Source organism: Cygnus olor, chromosome 3 (assembly GCF_009769625.2).
Source record: "Cygnus olor isolate bCygOlo1 chromosome 3, bCygOlo1.pri.v2, whole genome shotgun sequence".
Classification (NCBI taxonomy): domain Eukaryota; kingdom Metazoa; phylum Chordata; class Aves; order Anseriformes; family Anatidae; genus Cygnus; species Cygnus olor.
Genome location: NC_049171.1, coordinates 1,405,651 through 1,431,595, shown reverse-complemented (window position 1 = coordinate 1,431,595; position 25,945 = coordinate 1,405,651). Strand labels below are relative to the sequence as shown.

At 54.5% G+C, this 25,945-nt stretch overlaps 1 protein-coding gene across 1 annotated transcript in view; it reads right to left on the bottom strand.

Annotated features, from left to right (window-relative positions):
• Positions 1 to 25,945, bottom strand: part of OTOF (otoferlin) — a 75,480-nt gene that overhangs the window by 30,688 nt on the left and 18,847 nt on the right. Inside the window, 5 exon segments of the mRNA XM_040552279.1 lie at positions 1,550 to 1,604; positions 1,872 to 1,998; positions 3,857 to 3,930; positions 18,639 to 18,850; positions 21,603 to 21,702. Coding sequence (XP_040408213.1) covers positions 1,550 to 1,604; positions 1,872 to 1,998; positions 3,857 to 3,930; positions 18,639 to 18,850; positions 21,603 to 21,702 — 568 coding nt within the window.

Sequence of the window (25,945 nt, the reverse complement as noted above, 5' to 3'; positions counted from 1 at the left end):
CTTTTGGTTTTGAAGCGTTTTCATCACAGTGTTGGCAGCTTTGGGGTTTCCTTGTCACACCAAGGACACCCAGCTGCTTGGACAAGCCTGAGAGCTGTGAGGTGGTGAGAGCAGGAGACCCAGGGCATCCCTGATCCTTCCTCCCCAGAGCACAGAGCATGGGTTTGCTTCCCACAAGGCGTAAGTCCAGGGGATTTGGGGAGGAGAGGCTTGGTTGGTGACACCCCAGCTGGCTTAAGGTGCTTCTGCTAGAAAATGCAAAGGGTGCAGTGCTCCTGCAAGGCAGCTGAGAAAGGGTAATGGAGCCCCCTGAGGAAGAGGGCAAGGCTGCCTGGCGTTTGTCATAGAACAGAATAGAGAGCTCTACCATGTCATGGTCACTCTGCCCAAGACGGCTCCCTACCTCCACATCTCCCAGCATTCCTTAAAAACAGTGCACAGACCAACCCAGCACAATGGAGCTGAGGTGTAAACGCATCCCGCAAACCTGTCGTATTCCAGAAATGAGCCATCCCCCACAGACACTCTCCTGAGATCCTCTTGCTTGCAGGGGTGAAATAACCAGAACTTGTGTCCCTTCTGTCTCTTGGCTGCAATTCCTTCCCCCTCCTCTTTATGTTCTGGTTGCACCACTCCTGAACCGAGCACACTCACTGCTCGCAAGCCTCACTGTTTGGTCTAGGTTCATTACGTGTCTAATTAAACCTCCTCCACATACATACTGCTCTAACTGCTTCTCCTGTTTGGTCTCGTCTGGGATACACAAGTGGATCTGGCAATGCTCTGCAATAAATCTCTAACAAAAATCATTGTTTTTGTCATTCCGAGATGTCCCCAGGAAGGTGTTGCTGTGCCAAGAGGCGAGGACATAAAGCGAAATTGCTGCCGAATCAGCACGCCTTGGTGAAAATGAGGAGAGAAACCAATTTATGAATCACGCCTACACCAACAGGTAAAAAAAAATGGGAGCAATATGGCTCATATGAGCCTTGGGAAACCAAATGTGTGGTTGTTCTAGTGCTGGATTAAAGTGGCAGGAATGGAGCACTGCTGAAGAAGACAGCAGCAGCCATGTCCCAACCTACCCGAGGAAATACAGTGATTTTCTGGCTGCTAACTGCCAGGCTCTGCAGTCTTCAGTATGAACTGGCAGACTGAAAGGTCTTGGGAAGTAAGAGAAATGCTTTGGAGGTGGCCTGCTGCTATTACAGATTAATCTGGGCTTTCTGGGCTTCAGATTGGGCAATCGGATTCAGGGTGGGGAGCCACACCAGCAAGTGGCTTAATGCAGAACGTGTTGCTCTGCTATTGAAACTCCAGCTCATGGGAAGCCATGCTGGTCCTTCCTCCTGGCCCCTGAGCTGTCCCGCGGGAAGGGGGGCACACGTGCTGGGATGAGGAGCTCCTGCTCCTCAGGCAGCGACTCTGCTGACATTCATGGTCCAAGAAGGTTCGAAATAAAAGCTCTCAGTCTGCCTCTTGCTCTCCTAAAAGCATCCAGCCGAGCATCCTCCCCTCTGAGAGCTGTGGACGCAGCGCTGTCGCCTACCTGGTAATCCATCGGCCTCCCAGCACTCGGCTCCATTTTGATATCGGGCTTGGACCTTTGGGGGGGCAGAGGGAACCATCAGTCAAACAACAGATGGACTTGCTGCCAGCTGGGACAGAGCATTGGCAGCCCTGCAATGTGCAGGGAATCCCCTTGAATGTGAGGAACGCAAACCCCAGAGCTGCAAGCTACCACGGCACATTTGTGCTCTTTTGTTGGACCTTTCCAAAAAGCACTGCTTGCACAGGATGACATGATTTTTCCCTTACCCCATGTGCCAGCGTGCCCCCCCTGCTTGCACAAGCTCACGTCTGGCCCTCACCTTTTATTCGAGACATTGGTGGTTACAGCTGTGACGGAGGCCAAGGAGATTGTGTCCGGGTCCAGCCCCCCTCCAAGCCTCATGGCTTTTCGGTCCAGGTCTTCTGCCTCCAGAACGGCGGGTTCATCTGCATAGGCACACGGAGACAAAAGAATGTCTCTTGCTGTTTCCACTCAGTGAATAATTAAAGGTGCAGAGAAAGGTAACCAATACGTCCTATCGACCTCACCTGATAACACAAAGAACAATGGGCGCCAGGTCAGCTCACAGGCAGCCCAGTCCAAAAAGGATTAAAAGGAGGTTTGCCTCATGTGACATATTATTCCACCCAGGGAATGTGCTGTATACGGCTTTGTGATGGCAGTAAGCTTTGGAAACTGAGAAATGAGGAACAGCCCAGACTTCAAGGGGTAAAACAACACTGGAGCAAGCTGCAGAGCGAGCTACCAGGAGAGCAGCTGCAAAGGCAACCAGCTCTCCAGCTCTGGGGTGGTTGGGTCTGGAAAAACAGGAGAAAGAGGTCACGTCCCAGGTGGGTCAAGCCCCCAAAGCCAACTGGCAAGTGCAGACCCAGAGGTCTGCATTTCTGTTGAAAGAAGTTGCTGAGATGCTGAGCTTCCTTGTGTGGGGGTCATGTGCATGCAGTGCCTGCCCTCCTGCCTTTGCTCTGGGCAAGAAACGAGCAGTTTCAGAGGCAACAAGCAAAGCAGGGACAGTTCCTGTCCTTTGAGTCAGACATCCCGGTGTAGGTGATGGAACACAGCTTGGCTTGGTGGCACCAAGGGGTATCACCAAACCTGCTCTCACAGCACGGGCGCTGCTCCTGGGGGACAGGTTTCCTGTCTCTACCAGCCTAGGCAGGCCCCCAGCTTGCTCCAGGAGCAAGGGGAATGTTTTTAAAATAAGAGAGGGGAGATTTAGATGAGGTGTTAGGAGGAAATTCATCAGTTAGAGAGTGGTGAGGCACTGGAACAGGTTGCCCTGTGGGTGCCCCATCCCTGGCAGTGCCCAAGGCCAGGCTGGATGGGGCTGGGGGCAGCCTGGGCCGGTGGGAGGTGTCCCTGCCATGGCAGGGGGCTGGAATTAGGTGATCTTTAAGGTCCCTTCCAACCCAAGCAGTTCCGTGGTTCTATAATTCTGTGATTCCATGATCCTATGGTTCTGTGACTCTATGAATCAGAAAACCGACGCGTTGCTCGCGGAGCACTGCAGTGTGGTCTGACAGCAGGAAACCCAGCGCATGTTGCCGTATAACCAAAGGAGGCAAGACATCCACCCCATCCCAACACCAGCTGGCAGGACCAGGGGTCTGACAGAGGTGGTATGAAGTGAGCAGAGCCCCTGCAAAGCGTGCAAAAGCCAGGGGCACGTGGATGGCTGGGGAAGAAGTTATTGCCGTGTACCAGCTGCCACCAGGTGCGGGGAAGTTGCCAGAACCAGCATCTAATGCAACGTTTCCTTCTTCCTCACAAGAACGCACTGCCCCAACTCTTTGCCATTGAAACCCAATATTCGATCTGGATGGAAACAGCAATGAATTTCGGATCGCTGTCCCTCGTGCGTCTCCAGGAAGGCGTCCAATTTCAGGCTGCCCCGCGGCGGCTGAGCCCGTCCTTTGCTCTGCTGTGCAAGCACCAAGGTGCAAGGGCAGAACTGTGCTTGGCACTGTCACGTCTGTGAATTATCCCTAAAAACAAGCTGGAGGCTGCCTGCGTGACCACCAGTCTTTTCACCACAGTTGCACATTGCTGTCTGGCAAAGGGTTCATTGGGGAACTCTCTCCATCAGGTCCCACTCCCCATTTCCCCACAGAGACCTTCCCTCCAGCTCTTCTCTCTGCACCAAGCACTCCCTGCCCCATCCCTGAGTTACAGATGGGCTGTGCCCAACGTGAGCCCCTCGTGGGATCTCTCAGGTGCTTTCCTGGGGTGTGGGAGATGGTGGAAAAGCAGCACAGCAGGGAACACCCTCCTCCTGGCACCTACCTTGCTTCCGATGGTCATCCTTTGTGGGACGCGCCTTGCCGAGCTTCATGGCTGAAAAAACTCCTTTCCCAGCTCTGAAAGGGAAAAAAAAAACACATTGAATCCTGTGTTTTCAGTGCAGTTGTCTGGGATCTGGTTGTGAGAACATTAGGAGCTTTCCACAGGTCAAATCAAGAGAGGAATGTCAGCTGATAGAGCAGACACGGACAGCTGCAAACAAGGGCCAGCACGCCAGAGTCCCCATAAATGCACTGCCTCTGAGTCTTGGGTCACATTTTCTCAGAAATGCCCCACACTGAGATAAAACTCGAGGCTGGAGCACAGCATCAGCACCAGCAAACTCTTCCACCTGCCCCATGCCCCTGCTCTCTGCTTGCCCCCGCTGCTCCCTTCCTCTCCTAACCCCTGTGCGATTGCTCCCTAGGGCAATTACCTAAAAAAATTGTTCACTAAAAATAACCAATTCTACCCGCCTTGGTGTCAAAAATCAGTAACGTCTTTGGCTAGGTATGCAGCAAGGCCGTGCAGGTGCCCCTCGCCTGCAGGGGGTCAGGGCTGAGCTCCCCACCTGCTCTCTGGGCTGGGGTCAAATTCGCTCGGGAGGGTTTGGACTGGATTGGCAAAGGTTTGCAAACTGCTTGCCAGATGCTTTCCGAAAATGTTAATCACTTTAAGCCAAGCGTCAGAAGGAAAACTTCCCCTAGCTCCGAATGCTGCTGTGGGATGCAACCACAAGTGCTTCAGGCATCCGGACCCTGTGTTACTTCCCCATTTCAACAGAAGCATCTCAGGAGTCTGAGATAAAATGTTTGGCTTCTAGAGCTCAAAATTCACCTTATTGTTAACATCCATTTACACCTCACCCAGTTCAGAAGGAAACAAGCAGACTTTCAAGTAGCTTTTTAAATGGATGCCTCCCGGGGTGTTTTCTCAGCTCACCACAGCCTCACGAACTGGGACCATTTAAATGAACTTAATTTCTAGTCCCTGGCTTGCTCTGGTACAGCACCAAATACTCTAACCTGCATACAGCACAGTACTGCAGGGTGATATAAAATGCCCTTAAAATGCAGCACTCGGTACGCAACAGGATTATCACAACACTGGCCAGACTGCTCTAAAATACAGATTTAACCAAAGGTCAGAGATTGCTGAAGGCAACAACAGATTTGCAGACATTTTTGCGAGACCGTTCACTGTTACTTGGATGCAAGGCCGTGCTGCTGTTGCAAAGACTTGGGAGCTTCAGAGTTGCACTAGACTGGATGTAATGTGGATTTTTAGCCTCAGGAATCAGCTCAAAATCCCCAAAGTAGCCACAGCATCTGCAGAACTGAAACCGGCGGAAGCACAATCAGACCGTGCGGTAACTCCCTTCTAAATTAAAGAGTGAATTGCTGGAGAGGTGCTTGGACTTTGGCTGGGATGAAGCAGTGCTCAAGGTCTCAGGGCACTCTGGTGGCTGTGATTTGCCCACAGGACCCCCAGACAGGGGCAGCCCCTCACTGGGCAGCCAGAGGATGGGCGAGGAATGGGATCTATGTTCCCAGAGCAGCTGTGGGGGCAGCAGCACTGTTAAACCCTTTGCAAACTCCCTCTTTTATGAGCAAATGCAGGAGCTCAGGCTGTAAAACTCTGCTTCGAGACCTCTCTCCACTGCCAAGTTTCCTTCTAGCAAACAAACGGCCCCTCAGCAAGCTGCACACCTCTGGTGTTGGTTATGTTCCCTTCTTTTCAAGACATACATTAAAAAATGGGGAAGAAAATCTCACCAGCCCCCGAGCTGTCATGCAGGCAATTTGCTTGCAGATGGTTGGTGATAAAATCACTGTATCTGTCCTGGGAATTTACTTCCAGAATTGTGGAATGGTTTGGGCTGGCAAGGACCTTAAAGCCCCCCTGGTTCCAGCCCCCTGCCATGGGCACGACCCCTGCCCTCAGCCGAGGCTGCCCCCAGCCCCATCCAGCCTGGCTTTGGGCACTGCCAGGGATGGGACACCCACAGCTCCTCGGGGCAACCTGCGCCAGGCTTTGCCTTTTTCCTTGGGAAGTAAAACAAAGCAGAAAAGCAGCTGGTGATGGATCCAGAAGGAACCTGCAGAGAAGACACTGGCAGTGCTGATGCCCCACCGAAATATCGAGCTCCTTCCAGGGCCACCAAGGGTTTATAGGGTCCTGGTGAGCACAGCATCTGATTGCCCCCCTCAGGGGAATGATGGGGCTGGCTTGGGGCCATGTGGAACAAGATGTGTGGATGTGGCACTAGGGGACATGATTTAGGGATGGGACTAGGTCAGATTGGTGGCCCTGGAGGTGTTTAAGGCCATGTGGGAAGGGGCTTTGGGCAACCTGGTCTGGTGGGAGGTGTCCCTGCCCATGGCAGGGGGGTGGAACTGGGTGGTCTTTAAGGTCCCTTCCAACCCAAACCATTCTAGGATGCTATGAAGAGGCCCCAGAAATGGGAAATACGTAGCCTGACAGCTTCTAGCCCACCCATGAGATGAGCCTCAGCTCCAGAGCAGAGTTCAGAGGGCACCCGGCCGTGTCCCCATGCTCGGCTCAGCCCCAGTTCTTCCCTCGCCCTGCCCCTCCTGGTGTTCCCCCGGGCACTGCAGCCCTAGGGGGACGAGTATTTAGGAAACAGCCACCGAGGAAAACCAAAAAAAGCGCAAGGGAGTGGATTTGGGTGGATTTTGGCAGCGTGCGTGGCAAATATCAAGGACAAGGGAAGAAGCAAGCAAAGGACCAGGAGGAAGCCATCCCAGGTGCTTTGGGGGCAGACACCCAGGTAACACCCCCAGCAGCTCCAGCCCCTTCCCAAGCCCCCTCTCCAAGCCAGATGAGCACCAACAGGTCCCAGTCGCTGCCCCCATCCCCTCCCTGTCCCACAGGGGTACTACCTTCACCCGCCGGCCGCCAGGAGCTGGCTTCCTCCAGGAGACACTGGAAGAGCTCTGCCGAGACGGGAGAGCCGCCAACATCTATGGCAGGATGGCCATGTCCTCGTGCCCCACGAGCAGGTCAGGGTCAAGCAGGGACGGGGACCCTGGCCAAAAGCCTCCTCTCTGGGCACAGCAGGGGTTTTGGCAGCGTTAAGGAAAGGCCGTGCCAGCCCCTCCGTTGCTCCTGCTGGGCTAAAACGTGGAGGCAGGCGGCAGCAGCCGGGTGGGAGCCGGCGGAGAGCTGACACCATCCCCGCATGAATATTGCATGAGGACCTGTGAACCTGAGATGCTGACACAAGCTGTGCCACAACACCCTCTGCCGCAGCCTGGCTTTAGCCTCCTGCAGCACCGGGATGCCGCCAGCCTGCCCGCCTGCTCCCTCCAAAACCGTGCCAGCTGCTGGCCCGTTGCAACCTGGTTTGGTGTCTCCAAGCAAGCTTAGCCCCATATTAGACACCAGAGCATCCACCCAGCCTCCCCCGGTGCTCTTCCCTTGGATTTTCTGGTGCCTAACATGGGACTGAGCAGATTAATCGTCTTCAGCCGATGGAGGAAGGCACATTCATGTTTTGCCTGCAGCTCCCAGGAGAGCACGGCTCCGCAGCAGGGGCAGGCAGACCTGCAGCACGTGCAGGGAGCTGGAAGCAGCCCCTCTCCTGGGCAGCTTCTGGTTAAAGATCTGGCTGCGGGTTACTGGTTAATTATTCAGGGGTAGAAAGGACACTCTAATCATTGCTTTTTACTGGGGAGTTGAGAGCAGGGAAGGAGAGCGGGGCTGTCACGGCTCGTTTCTCTGCAGGAATTCTGTCTGTAAGGTGGGTGCTGCCTCCACGTGTGCCAAGGACAGACCCCAGGGACACACCGTCCTCCAGACAGCTTTAATAATGTGCAGGGAAGACCCCAACCCCAGTCCCAACCCCAACCCCAGCCCTCTTCTCCCCCTTCCAACCAGTGTGGGAGGAAGGCCAGCAAGGGCTGGGCTGTTCAGGGCAGGGAGTTTTTCTTCCTACCTCTTCTCGTGTCTGCCTTCAGGACACTTCTCTCCTTTCCCCACCTCCTCCCTGTCTCCTGTCTTTACGCGAGTGCCTGTCTGTTCATGCCTGACCAACACAGCAAAATACTGCCATAAACTGGTCTTTAAGCAGCAGTGCAGTGAATATGAGCCAAAGAAAACCACACTGGTGGGGAACTGCCCTGACGGGGCAGGGGTTGTCCCCTGGGCAGCAGATATTAGCCTGTACTCGCAGGAGACTCGAGCTTAAGCGCCAGCAGATCTGTGTCAGGGGGCTGGGGGATGCTGCTCAGGCACAGCCTGGTCTGGTACCAACACAAGCGACTGGGATAAAAGCAAGGCAAGAGGTGAAGAAACACGTCCACGTGGATGATGTGGCAGCCTGACCCATGGGCACCAGCGCTGTAAAGCTGGTGCCAAGTCCTGTGTGCTCAGCCCTGCGCCAAACCCCTCTCCTGCCCCAAACATCCAAGCATCCAAGAGACCCGAGCTCCTCCGGACCCCAGAGGCTCAGATTTAGAGAAGGGGGGAGCACAGCAGGCACCAGGCCAGCCCCAAGGTGAGCTAGGACAGCTGGAAACGAGGAGGAGAAGGAGCGGGGAGAGCAAACCTACTTGTGCTCCTTTGTCTTCTCTCTGCCTTTGCTGGAGCCGGTGGCCGGGTGTCAGGGGAAAAAAAGGCAAATGAGTTTCAGTGCGTTTCAGGAGCTCCAGCCAGCCCACTAAAGCAGCCCTCCTGCAGCTCTCCTGCTCCTCAGGGGTGCTCCCGGGTACCCCATCCCCAGCTGTGGCCATGGGCATCTTTTCTCAGCCAGGCTGATCCCAAACATTAGGTGCAGGAGGAGCAGGGCTCTTCTGCTCAGCCCAGCACAGGCAGGGGTCAGCCTGGAGCAGGGGAGCAGCCAAGGAAATCCACCCAGAAAAGCAAACAGCGATGGCAGCCACTCAGCTGCGCCTTCTACATTGTAAATCTGCCTGGGGTGGAGAGGGATTTAAATCACGCCAGGCTTTCCTCTGTGGTTCATGCATGTGGTCCAAGCTCCCCGAAAAGCTGTGGCTTGTCACCACCTCACCCCGGCCTGGGGGCTCGTCCCCTGGATGTGCAAGCTCCCAGCCCCACCTGGCTGGGCTCTTGGCTTTGGCTTTCTTAAAGCCTCAGCTCTTGGACCTCAGCTTCCTCTTAAAAAAAAAGGGCTGCTTGTGTTTTCTGCGTTACGGAGACAGATAGAAACAGTGAGGGGGGACACTGAACTTCAGCAGAAAATCAACTAAATAAAAACAAAATCACCAGCGAATCACATGGCCCAAAATATAAATATAAATATAAATATAAATATAGATATAAATATAAATATAATATATATATCATATAAATATAAGCTATATATATATATGCATATATAAATAAAAAATATAAATATAAATAAATGAGAGGGACCCCAATAATCCCTGCAGCCCAGCCTGCACCAAACTTGTTCCAGTGCTGCTGGTTCGGCTGTGTCTGCACACACAGGCCATGGGGATGAGCTGCTGCATCTCCCCAAAGGACTCGTCCCTGCAGGACCTTTCCCTGCCACAGCCAGAGCCCATCCAAAGCACCCTGGGGTGCCCCTGGGGTTCCCCTGCCCCCATCTCTGGATGGGGATCAGCATCCTCGGGTGGCTGATCCCATTAACGTGGGTGGATGCGAGGGCTGCAGAAGTGCTGAGCTCCGTGAGGGGCTCAGAGATCCCTCCTCCAGTGCCCCGTGGAGCAGCTGATGCTGCATTTCTCTCTCTGTCCCATCCTTCACCCCCTGCCTCTCCTGCTCCAACCCTCGTTGCAGAACGAAGCTTCTCCGACTGCCACAGTTTGGCATTTTGGTGCCAGAGAAGGACACGGATTTCCCAGGATGGCATCACCAGGGAATTCCCACTTTGTGTCTTCATGAAACTTGGTCTTAAGCACTCTCGTTAGCACAGCTGAACTTGTGGCCCTGCCCTGGAGCTGTTCCAAGGGAGAGCTATAGGAAAGTGAGCCCGGGCCAAAGCAGGGAAGGGGGAGTCAGGTACCTGAATGGCAACACGAGGTGTTTTTTCTCTCTGCCCTTAGCCTTAGCTCTGCAACCACAAAGATCGATGAGTTCAGGTGAGATTCGTCCTGCTGCAGTGACGAAACCTGCACCCGCCTTCTCCCCTCAAAACCATGCTCAGCAGCATGCATCAGGCACCAAGCAGGCATGCCAGATGAGAATGAGATGGGAATGTGCTGGCTGACTGGCCGTGTGCATGGATGGGTGGGTGGATGGACGGACGGATGGACGGACGGACGTATGGATGGATGGGTGGATGGAGGGAGGGATGATGGACGGATGGATGGGTGGATGGATGGATGGATGAGTGGATGGATGGATGGATGGATGAAGGGATGGATGGATGGATGAAGGGATGGATGGATGAGTGGATGGATGGATGGATGGATGAAGGGATGGATGGATGGATGAAGGGATGGATGGATGAGTGGATGGATGGATGGATGGATGAGTGGGTGGGTGGATGGATGGATGGATGGATGGATGGATGGATGGATGGTACGGCACTGGGATTGATGGACAGAGAGACAGACCTATATAGAAGTGGATGCAGGGAGGGATGGATGGAAAGAATTGCATTGACAGATGAATGGAAAGAAATTCAATGAGATGGGTGGATTTTATTGGGATGGATCAATGCACAGATGGACAGGTGGAGAAAATAACATTAGGATGAGGTGGTGGCTAGTAAGAACTGTGTTGGGATGAATGCATGATGGATGGATGGATGGATGGATGGATGGATGGATGGATGAGTGGGTGGATGAGTGGGTGGATGGATGGATAGCTAGGCAGACAGATAAATCTCATCCTACAAGCTCCTTCAAAAGGCCCCCAAGTGGAAGGAAGTACATCCTTGTTGGTCATAGGAGAGAACAGACCAAACCCAAAGAAGACCTTCCCTTTGGGGAGGAGGGAGTGGGGTGAGCACAAGAAAGCTCTGCCCCCCAGTAAGAAGAGAGCAGGAAGCAGTTAGGATCCTTCCTTGGGGCCAAACACCATGCAGGGATTGTTATGCCAACACGTCACATGCGTGCACACAGAATGCCCAAAGGGCCTGAGACAAGAAGAGATACCATCCCCGGTACCTGGGATCTTCAGGGTCTTCGCTGTTTGGAAGAGACACAGCCAGGAGGATGAACGTGAGGAAGAACCAACCCCCCCCCCCAAAACAGACGTACCCTCCCACAGCCCGTGGGAGCCCACCGCAAGAGGAGAAGGGAACACCGGCTGCCCTCCCCACCCCAAGAATGATCTCCTGGAGATGAAGCCGAGAAGGTTCACTCACTGCAATGCACAGCAAAGGGCACGGTTTGCTCCAGCCTCAGCCAGCACTGCATGGCCAGGCACCGAGGAGGCACCGTCCCGGCAGCAGGACAGCGATCCTATCCCAAATTCTGCATCCTCTCCACCTCCCCCAGGTACTGAGCAGCAGGAGCAAAGCACAGACCTCCTCCTGCATCTCCTCTGGTGACTGACCCTGTGTCAGGGCAGGGGTTGGAACTAAGTGGTCTTTAAGATCCCCTCCAGCCCAAACCACTGCAGGATTCCCTGATTCTATGACCAGGATGGGCCAGGATGAGGGCAACCCCCCACCAGCCATGACATTTTGGTACCTTGCTACTGACTTGTATCCGTCGTTGAACTTAATCCTGAGCGAGGCACCGAAAAGAGAGAAAAACAACCACAGCGTCAGGCTTCTTGAAGCATCCCACCAGCAGCAAGGCACGTGCTGAGCCGGCCAGTGCCTCCCAGGCTTCTCCAGCATAGCTGCTCATGCCATCCCCAGGGAAGGTCCTGAGGTGGCAGGGGCTGCCTTTCTGGCACAGGGCACGGGCTGGCAGCAGGCAACATCCAGTGCTCCTGTGGATCTGGAAGATCTCCAGCAATTTCATTGTATGTGGGAAGGGTTGCAAAAAGGACGGGGGAAGCGTGGCAGGGACTGGTAGTCTTTGGGAGATCGTTTCATTGCCTTTGCCCAGGACAAAAAGGACCCAGGTTGCACAGTCGTGCTGACGGAGGCATTGTGCAACACCCCTGACATGTGTGCCCAAATGCCACGCTTGCACCATCAATTCCAGACCTCCTTGTCTACTTGGATGTGGAGGTTTTGAACCTGTCCACATGGATCTTCCACCATAGCCAAGGACAGAGACACACAGCCAAAGAATGAATCGATCCTAGGTGAATAAATGTCCCTTGGGATATTCCTCTCGGGATTTCCTTTGACTGTAGGGACAACCCTAGGGAGATGGGGCTCACAGCAGGAGCCTGGCTGAGCTTCCTAGGGCCATGCAGGATGGTGCTGGTCTGCCCCCCACAGACCCAGTGCCCACCTCCCTTTAGCCACAGCAGCCCTGGAAGCCACCAAAAGCACCACCAGCGCTGAGCAAACAGGGCTGCACCCCTGACCTGCACAGGCTGGCCAGGGGGTGCCCAGGCATGACAGAGGCACGGGGTCTGTACGTCCCAGCCTCACGTCCTGGAGGTTTCCATCACCAAGTTCAACGCCAGAGCTTGGCAACGATGCCAGCTTTGGATCAAGCGACCCGTGGGGATAATTAGTGGAGGGCAGAGGGCTGAACCCGGTCGGACACGGTTTGGGTCTGCTGGGCACGCACAAAAAAAGGCACGATCAATAATTCACCGTGCCCAGATTGCTTTCGGCTGAGGGCTCTGTGCTGCCCATCAATATTTCAAGGCCAGCGGCTATCAGGTGATGCGTCGTGGGGGCTCGGTTTCAAGGTGGTGTGCAGCTGTGATGTTCACAGCCCCATCCCACCAAAATTTGGGCAGGCCGGCAGTCCCTGATCTCCCTGCACCTCTCTGGAAGTGCCCATCAGAGGGAACCCAGGGACAAATAGATGGGAAATAGATGGACCAGGGCTCGTTCTCTGGCCACGATGCAGCTTGTGTTGGACACTTATGTGTCTTATGGACACCGCAGGGTGAGCAGGCTCCAACCGGAGAGCCCTGGTGGAATGTATAAACCTGGATGTGGCGGATCTGGGCCCCCAGGTTTTGACATTTTGGCCTGGATTTAAGGAATTGGTCTCTGGAGAGCAAGACTCTGAGCGTGTCTCAGTGGGGCAGAGGAAGGATTTCAGAGCCGTGGTCTGAGCAGGGCTGCTGGGGGTATTTACCTAATGTGCTGATCTTCTTCTGCGTCGTCTCCAAGGCTGGGGCATTTACAGAGAGAGAGGGAAAATAACACTGTGATAAGAAGTTAGAGGGCTCCTCCATTGTGCCAGAATTTTTAAAAAAGGGATGATTTGTTCCAGTACAGGAATAACCTCAGAGCACAGCACCACGGCAAAGCACTCCACGTATGCCTGGGGACCCACAACCAGTCTGAGCTGAGCTGAGCTTGATTTTTTTTTCAGCTGGGGTGGCGGTGGCTTCCCCCACCCTCACTTGTAGCACCTGCCTTCTCTGTCTTGTCTCCAGCTTGCTCGGCCACCCAAAAAAACAGCATGCAAAACACAGAGGCAGCCCACATGGGACCAGAGCGGCAGTCAGGATGGGTTTACTGCTTGATTTCAGCTCTGGTGGGGCTGGCAGGTAGGTAGGTAGGTAGGTCCGCTGTGGGGTGAGCACCTGGTGCAGAGCATCCAGGTGGCCTGCAGGAGCTGGAACGAATGCAGCTTGCAGCCCCTTTTGGGTTGCAGATGGTGAAACCCCGGAGCAAAGCCCCAAAACCTCGATGGGGCAGACTGGGGTGGGCTGGGGACTGAGCGCCCCCATCCCAGGGTTTTGTCCCAGGGATGGGTCAGGCTGCACTGACATTTCCTGCGTCTTTTCCTTCCCGCTGCAAGCTTCCAGCCCTGTTATTCCTGAAAAACATGCCTCTCTGAGATAAATCACTGCAATCTCCCTGACTTTTTTCTCACCTAACGTTCCAGTATAATAGAAACAACAACAACTGGTGGGCTGGGACCCCCATTTCCAGGAGCAGCACAGGGACCCTCCGCCTGCCTCCAGCCGGGCTGCAGCGTGCGTGCAAGCAGAGGATGAGCCCAGGCTCTCAGGGGGATCCGTCAGGCAGGGGTTAAGCCATGAGGAAGCACATCTGGGGGCTGTGTTTTAGGAATATTTGCCCAAAAAGCAGCCTCCTGCTGTTGTTCAGCCTGCCTCTGAAATAACAATGTGATGGGTCACAGAAGCCCGCAGAGGACGAGGGCTTTTATAGCTTCCTCAAACAGTCCCTGATGGGTTTGGAGATGCTCCTGCTGGGGGTGATGAGGTTTAGCTCTGGGGCTGCTGGTGCTAGACACGAAGCAGGCTTTGCAGCGAGGCTGCAGCCTCCAACGAGCTGCTTTCCGCAGGTTATTGACCGCAGCCTGATTTCTCACCGTGCTGTTTGTCTCTGCCAGAACCATTAGCAGGGAGCCCGGGAGGTGCTCCAGGCTCTTTGGTATTTTTCCCTGTCGTGGAGGGAAAAAAAAAATAGCAAAATGGCTTTGTGTCTGCACTTTCTCGCCAGGAATCCTGCTGGGACTTTATGGGGAGCAAATGGCCGTCCCCTTGTGCCTAGGGCTGAAGGCAGGGTGGCCTCGTGCAGCACTTGCTGGGGCAGAAGGGACATAAAGCAGAGAGATGGCAAAGCTGGCATCCCTTGCTCACTGCTGCAAAATAACTGAGTGCCAGAGAATCCCCATCATCCCCACCCGAGTGCTGTTACCTCCCTGGGCAGCCCCTGCACCTAAGAACCTCACCACCACCAAGCCACCCAAGGGAGGTGACCCTGATATTGAGCTGGCCACCTCTTCCCATCCACCTACACCCGTGTCCAAACTCCTGTGCCCAGCTGCAAGGTCCAGGCAGGATTTCAGCCAGCCCCAGGCCACAGCAAAGGGGGGGCGAGTTTGGGGCCAACGTTATTTTTGTCCAGGATATAAGATCATTCACTTTGCATGAGCATCTTTTGGGAACTGATGTTTTTTCTCTGGTGATGGAGGAGTGACCTGGAGCACCTGATGGAGGTGTTTGCCTGCAGGATGTGTGTGTGCCTGCTCCTGGGACACGGGGCTTGAGCTGCAGGCAGCCCCCTTGGTCCCAGCTGCACATAAATGCCTGGCAAGTGCCTGGCAAGCACGGCACTATTTGTGTGCTCCTGGTTGCTGCTGCTGCTCTTCCCCTTTCAAGGCCCGTTTGTTCTACCCCCCCCCCGGACCCTCTCAGGAAAGGGAATCGGCTGAATAACAAAATAATGTCCCTAATGAGCCGCGGGAGGAGGCAGGCAGCTCTGTGATGGAGACACTGACAGCCCGTGGAAATCCAGGGGGATCTTTCCACTGCCTTCAGCCGGATCCAAAGCATCCCCAGGAGGACACAGATGATGGAAGCAGGCTGAGAAGACACGTGGGATTACATGAAAGGGGCTGCCAAGGAGATTTCATCCTGCTCACTGGGCACGTACAGCAGCCTCGTACCTCTGCACTGCCAGATTAAAGGTGCAAGGGCACGCTCCCTGCCTTTGAAGACACACTGCCTGGCAATCATCACACCCGTCCTGATCTCCCCCATCCAAAGAAAGGTTTTGGATGGGAAATAACCCCAAATCTGCCCTGTGGGGCTGGCCCTGGTGTCAGCTTGGTGCCTGGGCTTTACCTGAACTTCTCCTTGCTGCGTCTCCTCCCTGAACCCTTTCTGGGCACGGTGGGGAACAATCCACAGCACTGCACAGCAAGAAAAGCCACTGCAAACAGAAACACACATCACAAGGATCTTTTCCCTGCTCTGGACAGGGCTGGTCTCAGGTTCTGGGGACAACTGTGGAGAAGGAGAGGCCTCCCAGGCGAGGCAGCACCCCAGCTGCAGCCTCACCCCACAGCCTTTCCTCCTGCATCGCAGCACCCGAGCATCCTTTCCAAGGATGCTGCTACAGCTGCTCCATCACAGCTCTCCCACAGCTGAGAAGTGGGAATCCAGCAGCAACGCTTGCGGGACATCCCCAGGGACACGGCAGGAGCAACGCAGCACTGCACACCCCACGGCCACCAGCACGGGTGGGTGCTGGCAGGCTCCCTACCTCGTGCTGAGGGAGCCCTGGCTAAGGGTGTCCCCCTCGCCCAGGAGCTCGTCTTCGCTGTGGTAGTACATCTCGTCCTCTTCCATCCTGCGGGGGTGGTAAGATGGGAAACGTGAGCCCCTTTCCTCCTTGGTGTTCGTATTGGGGCTGACATTGATGGCCACGGGGGACCGAAGCCCCCTGTGCTGCTGCTGCGGGACAAATCTTCTCCGTCCCATCTTCTCCTTGGGACAAAGGCAGCAGGCGAAGCCCTGGGCCACCCTCAAGCTTTAGTGCACTTATCCGCATGGTGTCTTGCTTGGGACAGTGATTAGAGCATGCCCTGCATTTTTGGGGCGACTGCAGTGCCACTGCCTGCTCCTGGGATGCCCAGGGAAGGAGCTGCAGCAGCCTGGCTCTGGGTCAGCCCTGCGGATGAGATTTTTTTGAAAAGTATTGTGGATATCAAGGAAAAAATGCTGCCAAGTTTCGGAGGCTTTTGCCAGACTGTGACCCCTGAGAGCCGCTCTCCCTCCTGCTGAGCTGTGGGGGAAACGCAGCAAGAGGATCAGTGCCGAGTAAGATTTGCTATGGTGGTGTTCAAGCTGCACACGTCCCTGCTGCCTGTTCCTAAATTGCCGCATTCATTTCAGCTCCCTGATAGGAAGGATGGGTCACCCACTGGGTGCAAACCGGCCCCAAAATGTCCTTCTGCACCAGCACGGGGGCAGCTCAGCAGCCTCCAGCACCAGGGGTGCTCAGCAAACCAGGCACCTGCCCTGAAAAGTGCCCCCGGTGGGCTAAGCCGGCCAGCTCGGCCTCATCCGCAGCCCCCGAGACCTTGTGCAGAGCCCCCAGGCACAGCAGAGACACATCAGAGTCTCCTTGTGTCTTGTTTGAGAGCAGTACGGGCAGGATGGGACCCTGTGAGGGGGCTGTGCAAGCAGGGCTGTGCCTGCACACCATCCCAAGACCCCCCCAAAGCCCTCAACACCTTCCCTCCCAGCAGCATCACAGTCCGCCGAGCCGGGAAACGAGTCTGCGCTTTCCATTTGCCTGAAAATTCACAGGTTTCGGCCCAGTTCACACAGTTAATTAAGTGCCTAGGAGTGATGCGAGCGACTGGGAATATCTTTCCTCAATCTCACCGTGGGGAAAACGAAATTTTGCCCTTATATGGCCGTAATAAAGTGCTAAACGCAGGCAGAAAGCAAACACTGCCAGAGCACACGACTGCAGAAACGCAGGGTGGGGGATGCATGGCTGCAGCAGCACCAGAGATGCAAATATTTTTTTAAAAAGTGGTCAATTCCTAGGGTTATTCACCTTGCAAGCAGTTGGGCTGTGACCTTCATCCAGGGACTGCCTGGTCCTGGGGGGTGTAGAGTGACCGGAGCACCCAGCTCTGCACCCTCCGTGCACAGCTCCCCCTCCCCTACTGTTTACCAATTTCCACGAGATTTTAAGCAAGTTCAGGGCTTTGAGGTCTCCACTTTTCCAGCTGGGTTCAATAGCTACTGGAGTGGAGCCAGGCAGACAGAGTGACTGTCATGGACAGCACAACTACATAAATGACATAAATTTGCCTGAAAACGTGGCTTGGCAGCTCGTGAACCTGATGCTGTTATACCTGAGTGGTTTTACACTTGCAAAGCCCTCCTGTTGCCTAAAAGCTGGATGAGGGATTGAGCACGGGGCTCAGAATGGGCGAAATCCAGCCCTGCATCTCTGTGGGCCAGCTGTGCCTTGGCCTTGTGGGTGGCATACAAAGTGGTAAAGGGGCTGTTCCTTGGGGTCCCGAGCACCCGTAAGCAGCAGCCTCAGCTCTCACCTCACCCCAAAGGACAGCCACCTGCAGCGTCCCCAGCCCCGAGCCCTCCCCACACATCCTTTGCAACTGGTTGCAGCAGCTCTGTGTCAAGCAATGGAAGGAGACCATTCCTGGGCTTGTTTTCATCTGGCATCACATCCCATGATCTTAGGAAGACACAAAGGTGATGGCAAGGTGCTGTAAACTAACAGAAAGCTGGTAACAGCATCCCTTAGAGGCCTGGAGGTGTCCCCCTGCCATCCAGGGGTTCTCAGCTAACCCAAACAGGGCTCACCTTCCCTGGCATGGGGATGGAGATGTCATTTAAACCTGGTGACGTTCAGGGGGACAAAGCAGAAAACAGGGCTTATCGCCTCTGTTCCACAGCATCTCTGGTTTCTCCTCCAGCCTCACCACGGGACGTGCACACTCGTAATGCTCCTGGCACATGGACACAGGTCAAAGGCACTGTCACCACCCCAGAAGCATCCTCATCGGTGTGGGATCACGGCCTGCCTCCTGCCCCCAGCACACCTCCACCTCCTGCTCTGGGGTCGAGGTGCAGGACCCCACATTTCATCAACCAGCCCCAATCCCACCCGATACGAGGAGGTTTGCCAGCAGCCAGACCCTTCACCCTCCTCAGATCTGTATTTAATCACATTTATAACCCAACATCTGCCATGCCTTCCAAATCCCAATGCTTGTGGGAGGCCTTGGCTCCATTCTGGAGGGCCCTGGAGGAGCACCAGGCCCTGTTGGCACCAGCACAAGGCCCCATACGGCCCATCCTCACCTCCAGCTGTGGTGCAGGTCTCACAGAGGCTGGGGAGGAGGAGGAGGAGTGCTATGGGGTGGGAAGCCCCTCAGCTGGGTGCTGGGGACACCGCAGCCTTTTGGTGACAGCCCGGCCACCGCCATGCTGCCCCCATTACCTCCTGAAGCTCCTGTCGGCAGGCTGCTGGCTGGATTTCCCCGGGGACACATCGGAGCTCTGCCGAAGGCCGGGGAGGAGGCTGTCAGTCTCCAGAGGGCACCTGCCGTCCCCCTCCGGGCGGAGGCCGGGGGTCTCCAGGAACTCCTTGTCGCTCCACGTGCCCACCGTCCCGTCCTGGGCCTGGTACCGGATCTCTATGGAGATGCTGGTCTGCAACACACAAAGAGACGGGCTCAGCCCCGAGGAAGGCAGGTCCCACAAAATCCAAAAGGCAGGAGGAGCTGGTGCCTTGGCTGCCTTACGTCCCCAGGCCTCTTCTCTTCCAGAGCATGAGGCGTTTGAGGACTGGGCCTTCAGGGTTTAAGGCCCGGCCGAGGATGTTAGAGCTCATCATGCTGCAAAGAGCCACCAACGCCACCCTTGTCCTGATGGCCAAAGTCCTAAAAACTCTGCTTTAGTCAGACTAGCCAGTAAAGTAACTCTACTAAAACCAGAGAATTTGGGAAAGGCGGATATGGAACCAGCTGCCACAGAGATTAAACCAAACCTGAACCCCAAACCTTTCTTCACCTCCACCTTCTGCTGAGAAGTTACTGGGTAGCACTCAGAAAACTGGTGTTAGACACGAGGACAGGATGTTCCTAGCAGAAAGAAGAATTCGGCACCATGCACGGGGATGGGAGAGGTGGTGGCAGGACCCCTGAAGAGGGAGGACATGTCCCCAGCAGAGGGACCCCAGGAGGAGCAGCGCTGCCCTGCATCAGGTGGCCGACCTGCTGCATCCCAGTATGATCCTTATGGGTCCCTTCCAACTCGGGATATTCTATGATTCTGTAATTTTAGGATTTTTGTTTGTTTGTTTGTTTGTTTTTTGGCACACGCAATTTCCCACAGTTAGCAACCATCGGGAGTCAGCTGCCAGCAACCGCTGGAGACGCAAACCCTGAGCAGGAAAAAATGCGATGGAAAACCTTCCTTTTCCTGTATTTTTAAGAGAACCACCTGTATTTTTAGGAGAATGGGGGACATCCTGGTGCTGCCTGTCCGAGGGAGGGATTAGAGCCAGGAGATGCAGGATGTGGCTGGGGGGAATTCAGGGCATTCAGCGAGCCCAGCTGGACACAGCTTTGCAGAAGGTTTTGACTGATTTTGTTCTTTCCACAGCAAAATGCAAATTTGAGTCAATCAGAATGATTTGCCCCACTGTGCTGCCCCCACCAAGCTGTTTCAAATGGTTCAAAAAAGCAAATACAGAGGAGAGGGAGAGATCCACGCTGAACCATTACTTTTTCATATTTTTAAGCCACTTTAGTGCTGTTATGAGACATTTTCTCTTGAAATCTTATTTTAAAACTACCTTTAAAAGTTAAAAAAATCCTTAAAAAGAAACTAGAAATGATGGGTGCAATAAAATGGATGATTTTGTCTTGGGGCTGAATAAAATTGTCACTTGTTTGAAGGGAAAATAGTAGTTATAAACTGCAACCAAATTCACACTGCAAATGAAACTCTGACTTTTAATGGTAAAGAAAATTACGCAGTGGAATAGTTCACTGAAGGACTGCTGGTTCCTCTGTCACTGGACATTTTAAAATATTTGTATTTGTATTCGTATTGTTTTTTTATTTTTTATTTTATTTATTTTTATTTTTATTTATTTTTATTTTTTTTATTTTTATCTTTGCTTTTATTTTATTTGCTCCCCTGCCAGCTACCAATAATTTTTGAGGTGTCCCAGAGCCCCTTGTTGATGGCCATATTACACGACCACGAAACCCCTCCTGGCTTTGCAGCTCTTGGGTCTTTTGGTCAGTAACACTATTAGGGCCGGGCAGCAAAGAAAAAGAGAAACCTTTTTCAGCCCTTCCCTGCGTTTGATTCCAGATGGTGACACTGAACTGGACCCACCTGGAGCCCTGCAGCACAGGGGTCCCAAAGTGCAGGGGTCCCAAAATTTGGGGTCCCACAGCACAGGGGGGTCCAGCAGCACAGGGTCCCTGGGCACCTGCCCCCCACGTCCCTGCCCTCCTGCTGCGGTGCTGGAGCCAAGCCCATGCAGAGGACACACGCCCCTGGGACCATGGGTTGAGGGAACTCCTCCTCCTCGTAGAGTGGAGTCCAGCAGTGGTTTGGAGACAAATTTGTGAGTTTTGACTCTCCTGGAGTTGCCATGGGGACTGCATGGGAGAAGGAACCAAAATCCTGATGAAAGCCCAAAAAGCGAGCTTGCACCCTCACCTCCCGGCTCTGGCTTGAGCAGGGGAGACCTGGGGCTAAACCATCCCTGAAATGAAGGGGGAATAAAGGGACGTGGCATTTCTGCCCAAAGCAAGCCCCAGAAAGTGTCCTGGGGCTGTGCTGCCTCTGCTCCCCTGCCCCTCCTCAGGACTTCTTCCCATTTATTTTATCAGTTTCATTCCCTCTCTCCCCAGAAGTCACCTCGTGTCTCTGCTGATGAAGCTCCCTTGTGCTGAGCCTAGGAACCCGCTTATAAAGGGACAGGGAAGTGTTGTGTCTAGCGGGGAGGGAGGCAGAAATTTTACTTTTTTTTTTTTAAATCAAAACACCAGTGTTTTTATACACGGGAAGATCAAAAGTAGCTGTATTTCCAAGTGTGTTATAAAACTCAGTCTCCATGGTAAACAGCTCCCATGAGGTGCATCAGCCAGACCTCGGGGGCTCTGGATGAGGGGTGCACACCCAGACTGGGCGGTGTTTCTTATCCCAAATTTCCCCAGAGAGGCACAAAGAGTGGGACTTCACGTTTCTCGTGCACTATCAGGGTCAGACAAAAGCAGTGTTGAGGTCACGGCGAAATGCTGTGAATGCAGAGCACTGCAGACAACCAGTGCAACCAGCAGCAGGACACTTTCAGGCTATTTCTGAGCTGTGCACGAGCAATTGCACAAAAGCAAATGCAGACAGGCGGGTAGATAACCTCGGGAAGGGAGCTGTGACCTACCTGAATGGCTGAGTTGTTGTCATCTATGAGCGTATCCGTCACCTCCACGTGCCCTTCCTCCACCACCTTCTGCAGGACCATGCGGAACGTGCCGATGAGCCTGCGGAGCAGAGCAAAGTCAGGCGAGCTGCAGCGAGCACCTGCCAGAATTCATTTTTAATGGGAAAGGGAAAAATGGGAAAATTTTAATTGCTGTAGGTGATGCTGAGCCTGCTTTTTTTTTAATTATTATTATTATTATTATTTTATTTTTATTTGAGCGTGAGGCTGGGCTAGAGAACTCCTGGAAAGCCTTCCAGTATGAACCATCCTGAGATCCTTTGATATCACCCTTTATCCTATGATATTGCCATTACTGCTGTGATCTGTAGGGTACAGGGAAGCTTCATGCCAAAGCCCAGTCCCTGCGTGGCTGTCACACCTCCTGCAGCAGCTGACAGCCTGCCCCGAGCCAGCAGCACAGATCCCAGAGCCGCAGGGGCTTGTGGCTGAAGGTAGACACTTGCAGCAGGCGTGGAGCAATAATACACTGTACAATAATACAATACAATACAATAATACACTTCCCAAGCTGTTCCTGTGCTCAAGGGCTCACATCTGTCCCACCGGACCTGCTGGCTCCCACCACGGGCTGCGAGAAACGCCGAGGCTGATGTAGGGCATACAACAAACACCAAGGCTGACGTAGGGTGTAAGTACAACACCTTCCGACCACCGTGGATCCTTCTCCCCGAGCATCACACCAGCGCCTGAGCCCCCCGACTGCAGACACCTCGTCGCTCTTTGTGGCTCCTGCCCACAGGCTCTTTGCACCCCGCTGCTCTCGCAGCCAGGAGTGCAGCACCGTGCACTAAAAGCAGCCCTGCTCACTAAATTAAAAGCCCAAGAGGATGCCACGGGGAGCAGAGAAGCCTGGCGCTCGCTAATAAAAGCCATTACTTATTCGCCAGCTCATGGCTTGTCAAGGAGCTGTGGCTTTATGTTCTCCGTGTGCTGGTGCGGCACCAGAGGGACCTGTGCAGACTGGGCTGAGTCGGCCCGAGGAAAGAGCCAGCTGTGAGTAAACAAGTGGCTCCCGACACGGAAAAAGCCCTGAAAAGGTGAAAGTGGAGCTGCCTTACACCACTGGCCTCGCATGACACCTCCAGCGCCACGATCCCAGGTGACAGAGATGGTGCACCAGGAACATTTATGCAGTACTCTGCTCCAGCAAGGAAGCAGCTGCTGATAAAACTGCTTTCTTGTGAACCTCGAGGCATCCCTGTGATGCTGATTTATCAAGACATGATATCAGAGAGGAACTGCCCGTGCTGTGTGTGGGCCACGGAGGGTGCTTCTGCCCCTGTGCAGCCCAAGCACCGATGCTGTGTCCAGGCTGACCTGGGATGGAGCTGCCCAGAGCCCCAGGGGTGTTTGTCTGACCAGAAAACAAGCTGTGCCATGCAGTTACTCAATTTCACACCACTCACCAAGTGACCTGCTGGGGGGGACGTTAATAAACCACCTGAGGAGAACAGAAAAATGACCTTTCTGTGGCTCAACCACTTACCCAGCTCTGGCTTGCAGCAGCAGCAGGGGGACCCCGCTGCAGGGTGCCATGGCGGTGCGTGATGCTCCAGGAGCAGAGGGCAGCACAGGGCAGGGCTGTCCTGTGTGCCGTGCTCCCACCCACTCGTGAGCACCCTGCAGGACCTGCACCTCCCCACCCCAGCTCCCTGGTGCACCCCCAAGACGCCAGATTGATCACAAACTCCTTTTCTCCAAGCGTTTCCCATTGCTGCACACATGAATAATGCAGCACCGCTTCCCACCGAGACCCGCATCTTCTCAGGGATGCACTTATCAGGGGAAAAATGCCGTGTCAGCCTGGATTTCAGGGTTTGCTAAATAATGAGGTTTGCTGTTTGCAAGAGAAGCTGCTCTCTGTTGCTTTGGAAAGGCTTCTGCTAGAGATGTCTTCATCTCTCAAACCTCGCCACAGGCTGTGCTGGGGGGCTCTGGAGGGCTGTCCCCTGGGCTGGCTGGACCAATGTCAGCAGGTGGCTGCTCAAAGTCAGTTTGGAGGGCTTCTCTTGTGGCCTGAGCTCTAAATCAGGTTATTTTAGTACGGTTGCTTACTAGGGAGGTTTGTTTGTGAAGGTTTCTAGGCTCGGCTGGCAGCTCACTGTGCAGTTCGTGTTCCTGCATGTTTGTAGCTGTCGGTATTTAACCTGCTGGCACAAAATGCAGCCCCTTGGCAATGCTGCACAGCCCTAAGGTGCAGGGCTGGTGCACATGGCAGAGGTGTCTGTAAGTGGAAACACCCCCAGAGGGATGGGGAAGTCCCGGGAAGTCCTCACTAGCGTGGAGGTAAATGAGCTGGAGCTACTTGGAGGCAGCCTGATCCCCAGGGAACCTGCCCTGGGCTCCGGCTGCCTCCACCGTCCTCTCCAGCATCCTCGGGCTGATGGAGGCAGGAGAAACAAAGTGTGACTGCAGCTCCTCATTCCTGGACATTTCTGCTTCCTACATACACCGCAGTGAGCGCTCTGAAGTGGTTTCAAGCTGCCTTGCCTTGTTTTAATTGCAGAGGGGTGGGAACGTGCCTGTGCCCAGCTCTCACCACCTGGACATCTGCTTCCCGTCTGAAATCCCCTGCAGCCCAGGGCTCACAGCTGCTGCTTCTCCAGCAACAAAGCAGTTGTGGTTTTTTTTTTCCTTAATTTTTCCAAAGGAATCTCACACCAGGATGGAGCTTTTTGTTCAAGGGTCACTACGTCTGGCTGTGCAGAAGGGACCTCCTGCGGTGAGCACCACCAGCTCCGGATGAGGCTGGCCATTGGCTTTGTCCTGCCAAACCTCAAAACCTTCCATGGATGCTGACCTCCCTGATCCATCCTTCCATGGATGCTTATTCTGCTTCCTCTACGACCTTCCTTGCTGGTGGGACAGGGCAGGCTGCTCTTAAAAAGCGTGGTTCAGACAAATAGCAGTGGCAAAGCACGTGCGCTTCCCTGGTGCTTTGTGGGGAGCAAACCCCTACAGCAGGCAGCTGCGAGAGGCCCCAGCTCTGCCCATCTCATGTCTTAACACCAACATCACTTTGGGACAGGGCACAGCCTGGGGGTGTCCCCGGCGCTGCTGGGGCCAGGAGGGCTCAGGGCTTTAGGGCATGGCAGCAGCCACACGCTTGTGCTGCAGCTCTCCCTGAGAGCGTGTTTGGATCCATCGCTGTCAAAGTGCATTGCAAGAAGAGTGGGAAAAGAGCCTGGGAGGCCAACAAGGAGCAAACATCTCCAGGAGGCGTTTCACAAGCAGCCCTCTGCGTCCCGCTGTGCTCCAGGGGGAACAGTTGAGACGAGCGAAGCGGCCCCGCAGACCTCATCTGACACGTCCAAGTGTTGGGTTCCTCATGCAGGGGGGTGAGGACGCGGGCTCTGCACCCATCCAGCCCCCCTCCCAGCATCACAAGGATTGGTGACATGCAGTCAGAAGTCATTCAGAGCGTGGTTGTGGATGGGGAGACCTCAGTCACAGGGGAGACATCTCTGCCCCAAAGCAGGCAGTGGGAACATCCCGGGCAGCAGGACCCAGAGCAGAGGGCTCCTGAGCCCCCAGACCCACCTGAACCTGCCACCCCCCCTTCTTCTGTCCCCTGCTGTTGTGCTGCTCCTGTCTGGGACTGAGAGAAGCCCGGAGGGGGAGCAGCATCATGCCCACCTCCAGCACTTCTCAGCTCCCCCCCCACTGAGCTGCAGCCAAAAAGCACACGAAAGCTGCCCGTGAGTGCTCCTAATTGAGGCTGGAGAAAAGCAGGAGTCTCAGTGCCAGCTCTGGCCCCCTGACAGTTTTTCCCCGGCCGCAATATCCGTATCGTGGCAGCAGGCACCGAGCAGGTGCTCCTGCCTCCAAGCAGGCAGCCATACGTTGGCCCTTGCACCACTTTCTTTGCATGTCTTTGCAACCCCTTGTGTGCTGTGACTCTGCTCGCAGCCCTCAGCCCAGCTCATGTCTGGGAAGGACCAGAAAGATGCACCCACGTCAGGCCTGGGGTGGTGGTCTCCTTCCTTGGCCCCCTCCCAGCCCACGTCTCCAGCAAGAGCCGAGCCAGAGGGGATCAAATATTCAGCACTTGTCTGCGCCGCCTTTCACTTCCGAGCCTTTCATAATTCATCGAGTGCCCTGCTCCCTTCCCTGGCATTTCTGCTGATGGAAAGAGAGAGGGAGTTTTTCTGGGTCACTCGTGATTTTATCAGATTGTTCGAGCATCTTCCGTTACCAACCCAGCCCGGTTCTGGGCTTGCAGCCCTGGAATGGGGCGGTCTGGGACTGCTGCACATCCCACCACGTGCTGCTCTTTGCTC